The sequence below is a fragment of the Geotrypetes seraphini genome, chromosome 5, assembly GCF_902459505.1.
Source record: "Geotrypetes seraphini chromosome 5, aGeoSer1.1, whole genome shotgun sequence".
NCBI lineage: Eukaryota > Metazoa > Chordata > Amphibia > Gymnophiona > Dermophiidae > Geotrypetes > Geotrypetes seraphini.
The window spans coordinates 34,436,509-34,443,976 of record NC_047088.1 but is presented as its reverse complement, the minus strand read 5'-3'; the positions used below and the strand labels follow the sequence as shown (position 1 = coordinate 34,443,976).

At 42.0% G+C, this 7,468-nt stretch overlaps 1 protein-coding gene across 1 annotated transcript in view; it reads left to right on the top strand.

Annotated features, from left to right (window-relative positions):
* The first annotated feature begins 602 nt into the window (after positions 1-602).
* Positions 603-7,468, top strand: part of AFF2 (AF4/FMR2 family member 2) — an 877,713-nt gene continuing 870,847 nt past the window's right edge. Inside the window, exon 1 of the mRNA XM_033945510.1 lies at positions 603-842. Within this exon, the coding sequence (XP_033801401.1) occupies positions 796-842 (47 nt within the window). The 5' untranslated portion in view covers positions 603-795. The remainder of the gene's footprint in view (positions 843-7,468) is intronic.

Sequence of the window (7,468 nt, the reverse complement as noted above, 5' to 3'; positions counted from 1 at the left end):
ACCATTTTGAGGCCCTCAGTATGTTTATCATAATCACAAAAGTAAAATAAAATAGTTTCTTGATCATATGTCTCATTAGCTATAAATGACAATATTATTATTAAGACTTAGCCAAAAGGAAAGATTTATAAACTATGAAGAGTTTTACCTCATGTAAAATTGTCATTTCTTTACCAAGACATTAACTATTTTTTTCTGAGGCCCTCCAAGTACCGACAGATCCAAAATGTGGCCCTGCAAAGGGTTTGAGTTTGAGACCACTGATCTAGGATTTGATCCCACTTCTACCCCCCCCCCCCACTAAGCAGCCGACAGCCCCTCAATCAAACGAGCCCCAAAGCCCTGCTTAACCGAGCACTGAATTTGCAGCCACTTCCAAAAACGTTTAGGCATCGAAGAGACGCTTCAGCTAAAACAGCCTCGAGAAACGGTGAAGTGGCTCAAAAACCCCCCTTCCCCCCCCCCCCGGAGAGCGGGGCGGAGGAGGAGCTTCCGCCCCACAATCTCCCCTCGCAGGCGGGACGGGGTGCGGCGCGGGCCAGTCGACAGGGCGCAGATAAGCCCGTTCCAACGCCAGCAGCCGATCCCCGAGTTGACAGCAGGGGGCGTCCACGCCGGCGCTTGCGGCCGGCCAGGCTCCTCCCCCTGCCCGGCTGCTAGCGTGGCTGCTGCTTTTCCCCCCGGCCAGCAGGCAGCAGCCGGAGCTCGCTGGCTGCCAGTCGCTCGCTGCTCCAGCCCGAGCCGCAGCTCCGGGAGAGGCCGCCACGCGCTAGCCGGCCGCCGGGACGGAGGGTTATGGATCTATTCGATTTCTTCCGGGACTGGGACCTGGATCAGCCGTGGTAGGTGGCTGCTTCTTTCTTCATTTGAGCCTTTTGTTGAAAGGGGGGGGGGGGGGGAGATGAGCTGCCGTTGCCTCCTCGCATCTGCCTGTCACCTACGGATCACACCTAGGCTGGGAATCCCGGCGAGAAGGGCTCTGATATTATGACACGGGAGTTGCACGAGTTGAATTGCAACGTGCCTGCCGCATTTTCCATCCTGCTTGTTGTTATTATTTGATGGAAAGGGTTTTGCGTGCATCTAACGGACGAGGTCACCTAGTGCTTCTTTGAAAGGATGGGTTAAGTTTAAAAAAATGTCTGTGCATGCAAATGAAAGGAACTTGGGAAGAGCTTTGTTTCAGAAACGCTTGCTGTTTTCAACTGGCTGTTTCCAGCAATATGTTTGTTCCTGTATTAAAAAAATATATATATATATTTCATACCAAGATTTCTCTTCCCCTCCCCCCACCATTTAAGGACCCATCATTTTTAAGTTAGCTGCACAAGTGAATAATCTGTAGCAAGCATGCCAGCAATATATATGGCATCAGATTTGGTAGTTGTCTTTAAGGTGAATTTATTATTATTATTTTTTTTTTTTATTAAGGCTGTTGTCAGTAAAATGTTTCCTTTATTGGTTTCCTTGGAAAGGATCGTGCACACTTTTTATAAACCCAATATCACAAACTTGTTGCAAACTCGTTGTCTATATTTTGATTGGTGGTGTGCTGCAGAAAAGTTGCCTTGTTGCAACTTTATATTGAAGTAGTTCAAATTTTGGCTTTTGTCCTTTTTTTTTTTTTTAAGATAGTTTGACTGATTTCATTTTAAATTCAGTTTCCAATCATGTTTTGCAATGGAATATAAGACGCGGCGTCCTATCCATATGTGGATGTGCGTGTGGTTTTAAATGAAGCAAAGACTAATAAAACTGACCTATAATGATGGATGGAAAAGCATATAATATTTTAGGAAGATTCCCCAAATTGTTGACTTTGTGGGTTGGCGTCTGTGAAAAATGTCAGATAGTAGTTGCAACTTAGCTTATTTGCAACAACAAAAGATTAGTTGCTATATAAAGCTAAAGAACTCTGAATTTGCATGTCAAAATCTGTGAAATTGCAAAAAAAAAAAAAAAAAATCTACCACGAACAGTGCAATAACATGCATCTGTAGTTCACATATCTAATCAGTATGTTTTATCAGTCCTGTATAAAGGATTGCATTATATTATCTAACAACCATACAGTGATTATTTAACAGTAACAATCAGAATAGAATTACTGTCCAATTAAAACACTCTGCTCTACACTGTCTGTGCTGGGCTATGCTAATTTGTTTTGCAGACAGCTGATAAGCAGTGTATTACTTCTCACATAGTATCTGAATACAATTTGCCTAATTTATGGTGCGGGTAACATCATTAGTTTAGAAACTGTTATGCCTGTACAAGTGGGTTTACTTGCGCACTAAGCACATTCCAGGTATAACAGTTAATTGTATAGGGATAATATTGTATATACAGCATGAAATATTGACAGTAGCAATATTTAGACTTTCATATAAAACATTAGATCATTATTATGCTGCTTACAGGAATATCTCTTGCATGATTGATTTCACTGATATAACATAGCTTGTTTTGTTAGTGCAGAGGTTATTTTTGCCAGTGTTATATTCTAACACGATTTAATGTAAGAATAGGGCTATTAGCACTGAGAATACACTTGCATTTCTTTATGCAATTGAAGAGCTTCATAAATCATCTTTTGCATGCTTTTCCAAAGCAGATATAATATGCAGTTTATTTAATACTCATAATTTATAAATATCCGTAGAATATTGGGTTAGAAACAGCATGACAAGAAGAGGAAGAGATTCGGATAAATGAAGAATGATGGAAATGTACTACCATTGATATCCACTAGGTTACCTGGTACTCAAGTCACCCAAATTCTTTTTAGCCTGGGGAGTCAAATACTAGCAAATGTCTGGGTTTCATCATACAGCAACTGTCATTGAAGGCAATATCCATGAGATAATGGGCACAGAAAAGGATACTGTATATATTCAGCCTGGCTTGAAATAAATGTTTTCCCTATGCAGTGGGAAGATGAACCATTTTAATTTCTCCCCCAAACATCAATTCGCTCAAATACATACAAGACGTTTTTATATATCTCCTTGAGTCCTCGGACATGAAAATAATTATTGGTAAGATGTTTTAAATCTGGGCCAGAGCAGTGATTTTTAACGCTTCAAAACTTTGTCTACGATACCTGAATGCAACTTGTTTTAAACTACATGGGAAAGATGAAAAATAAGCCTATAGATATGATTTTTTTTACTACTGTAAATCAAGATTTACAAAGACTAGGGGACACTTGATGAAGTTACAGAGTAATACTTTTAAAACCAATAGAAAGAAATATTTTTTTTACTCGGAGAATAAAGCTCTGGAACGCGTTGCCGGAGGATGTGGTAAGAGCGGTTTGAAAAAAGGTTTGGACAAATTCCTGGAGGAAAAGTCCATAAACTGCTGTTGAGACGATCATGGGAGAAGCCACTGTGTGCCCTGGACCGGTGGTATGGACTGCTGCTATTATTTGGGTTTTTGCCAGGTACTTGTGACTTGGATTGGCCTCCATGAAGATGGAATACTGGGCTAGATGGCCCATTGGTCTGATCCAGTAAGACTGTTCTTATGTTCTTAAGTTAAACAAATATATTAAAAAAAACTCCAAACAGTTATATTTCTCAACAAATTCATCACAGCCTGTACACATTAGTCCAGTGAGCGTCCAGTTTGTCTATCACGTCGGAAAAATAGGTTTGTCAAATATTTTTAAAAATATATATTTAACTTGATTTTTTACTGAACTTTTCAGACCATGGTCTCTGTTTGCTGCTTTATTTCTGCCTACATAAAGGCAGTATATCAAATCCATGACCCATATTTACAAACAGGCTCACTGTTGAGGACTAGTGCACACAATTGTGCAATAGTACACATAATTGACAACATTGTCTCTTAGGGCTTCTTTTACAAAGCAGCAGTAGTGGCTTCAGCGCACGCGACTTTTCATCATACTCTAACCCCCGCGCTAGCCTAAAAACTACTGCCTGCTCAAGAGGAGGCGGTAGCGGCTAGTCCGGCTGGCGGTTTAGAGCGCGGTATTACACGCGTTAAACCGCTACCGCGCCTTTGTAAAAGGAGCCCTTAGTATCAAAAAGGTTTAAAAAGCCCAAATAAAATGAAAACTCCTATAAGTATCATGGGAAACTTAACAAAATGAAACTATATGACCTGTACACTCCTAGTACTGATGCAGCCTAAAAATCCCACCCTAAGGACTTGTTAGGGATACTTTATGCTTTGATATCATAAAACCCTTATGAAAGGTCAACCCCTAGAGTTTACATAGGTTGCCTAAATTGGAGCACCTAGGGTACATAAGAACGTAAGAATAGCCTTACTGGGTCAAACCAATGGTCCGTCTTCACGGAGGCCAATCCAAGTCACGAGTATCTGGCAAAAACCCAAATAGTAGCAGCATTCCATGCCACCGATCCAGGGCAAGCAGTGGTTTATCCCATGTCTGTCTCAACAGCACTTTAAAGACTTTTCCTCCAGGAACTTGTCCAAACCTTTTTAAAAACCAGCTACATTAACTGCTCTTCCCACATCCTCTGGCAACGCGTTCCAGAGCTTTATTCTCTGAGTAAAAAAAATATTTCTGTCTATTGGTTTTGAAAGTATTACTCTGTACCTTCATCGAGTGTCCCCCTAGTCTTTGTAAATCTCGATGGAGTAAAAATCAATCCACTTGTACCCGTTCTGCACCACTAATTACTTCACGAGGCACTGGCAATCAATAAATGGAGTTAATTGGCATGTGCATCTGCTCATGTCGCTGTTCTTTAACATGGGTGCCTAACTTTTCTAGCGTACAATTGAAAGAAGCATGGCTATAGGAGGAATGTAATTAGGTCAGGGAAATTAAGCACTAGTGTTATAGAATAGTGAGTGGTTCTTAAACCTGTCCTGGGGACCCCCAGCCAATCTGGTTTTCAAGATATCCCTAATGAATATGCATGAGTGAAATTTGCCTATAAAGTAGGTTGAGATAAGGAAGGCCATTTGTGATCGTACGCCAACGCGGGTGATTTTAGATCCCTTCTTGTCGGGAGTCATACGACAGTTGGTAGATAGGTTGCACCAATGATTACAAAGTTAGGGGTCTTTTCACTAAGGTACGCTAACCCATTATATTCTGTGGGCGCCTTAACATTTACCCCCTCTTTTGTAAAGGTGTGCTAAGTTTTTTAGTGCGTGCTAAACACGCGCTAAACGCTAACGCGTACATGTTGTTCTATGGACACGGTGAGCGCACGCGTTGATTTAGCACGCATTAAATCTGCGCTAAAATGCTTAGCGCGCCTTTGTAAAAGAGGGCCATGGTGGGCGCTAATCTTTAGCACGCACTAAATTGGTTAGCACGCCTTAGTGAAAGGACCCCTTAGTGAATAAGTTGCTGCAGGTAGGTATATTCTCGGACAGTTGTAAACAATTTACAATGAAGCCTGTGTTGAAAGCGGGGGGGGGGGGGGGGGGTGTTAGATGCTAAACATATGAAAATTTTTTGTCTTATTTCAATTGTTCCATTTTTGGGAAGAATTATGGAAAATGTTGAATTATTTAAATTAAATGCTTTTGTAGAAAGAATAGTGTTTTTGGACCCAAATCAGTTTGGCTTTCGTAAAGCTCATAGCGTTGATCTGTTCTTAATATCTCTATTGGATACTCTACATCTGGGTATATATCAGTATTTTATATCCTTGGATGTATATAAATTTTAAAATAAATGGTACTAGGGGTCACTCGGAGAAATTGAGAGGGGACAGGTTTAGAACAAATGCTAGGAAGTTCTTTTTTACCCAGAGGGTGGTGGACACATGGAACGCGCTTTCAGAGGTTGTGATAGGCCAGAGCACAGTACAGGGGTTCAAGGAAGGTTTAGATAGGTTCCTAAAGGATAAGGGGATTGAGGGGTACAGATAGAAGCAGAGGTAGGTTATAGAAATGGTCAGGAACCACTTCACAGGTCATAGACCTGATGGGCCGCTGCGGGAGCGGACCGCTGGGCGCGATGGACCTCAGGTCTGACCCAGTGGAGGCAACTTCTTATGTTCTTACAAATTTCTCTCTTGCATATTGTGGCCACCAGTGTGAACCCAGAGATGGGTTTCACTGAAGTCCTGATGACTACACCAAATAACACCCTTGCGTGTGACCCGGACTGGAGTCACCCTGCAGGACTGGGTCTTTGTAATATATAAAAAAAAACAAAACCCAAAATAAAGTCACAGCACTCAATAAGTTCATACAAATAGTTCAGTTTACTCAGTTCATTAACATGTGGCTGAATGCTTTCAATACTTTATGAACTTCAGTCAGAACTCTGTGTAGCATTCAATTAACCACCAGCAAAGCAAACAGCAACTTCTCAAAGTCAAAAAAAAGGCAAAACAGACAGCAGATGCAGTTAATCAACTAGCATTAAACTTTCTTTTCTTTACTGTTCTTCAGCCTCTTCCCATAATGAGGCCTCAGCTCTCCAGAGAGCTTATGGGTCTGCTTTATAGCAATAACTGGGTTTAGTCCACAAAAATAGTAGTCTTTCATTCAAATCACAAAACAAAAATAGGAAAGCCTCTGGCAATCACCTAATATGGCTGCCAGGAAACAGGAGAGAGAATATCAGGTTCTGCACAAGTTTGGGCCTTCCTTCAGGCTTCAAATTCCCACCCAGATATCAGCAAAAACCTCTCCCTCATTCTCTCCCAGCTTTCACCCCAAAACAATATTCAAAAGCCAGCTTCTCAGCCTACAAACAGTAAAGAAAAACAAAACACTCACTGCTTGTGGCTTACATTCCAATTCACTTGCATTGGTTCAGGCTGATAGTCATTCACACTAGCACAAGCCTCCTGAAAATCCATAGGTTCCTGTAAGGAAGTCACCTCTTCAGGCTGTGCATAATTATCTAGCTCCATCGGTTGGGGTTTGTTGTCCCTGTCCGGTTCCCCAGGGTTTTTAGGGAGGAAAGACCCAAACTTCCTCCCTAGCTGGCCTGTTTTCTTACTGACTGGGCCAGGCTTATATTCCCAAGGGCAACGCCCTGCTTGCTCAGATCTGGCTGAGATCCAAGGACCTCTTGGGCTCCCCTGGTGGTTACTGGAATTATTCAGCTCAAACCCAGCCTGTCCTTTTCCAATTCCTCCCCGGGTTTTCTTTATTACTCTCTTCTTTTCTGACTTAACTGGAATCTGAACTGGGGAAAGGTCTGGCTGGTCACATACCCCCACCGTTAAATGGTGCTTATCCCTATAAGCCTGGGGCTGTGTCATATTTTCCGGAATGCGAGATAGGGTATCAACATTAGTGTTTAAATGCCCGGGCCGATGAACTACCACGAATCTAAAGGTCTGTAACGCTAAGTACCACCTTGTAAGACGGGCGTTATTATTTCTCATGGTCCCTAGCCACTTCAATGCGGCATGATCGGTGACCAAGGTAAATTGTCGCTCCCCTAGATAATGATCTAAAGTCTGCATGGCCCACTTCGCTGCTAAACACTCCA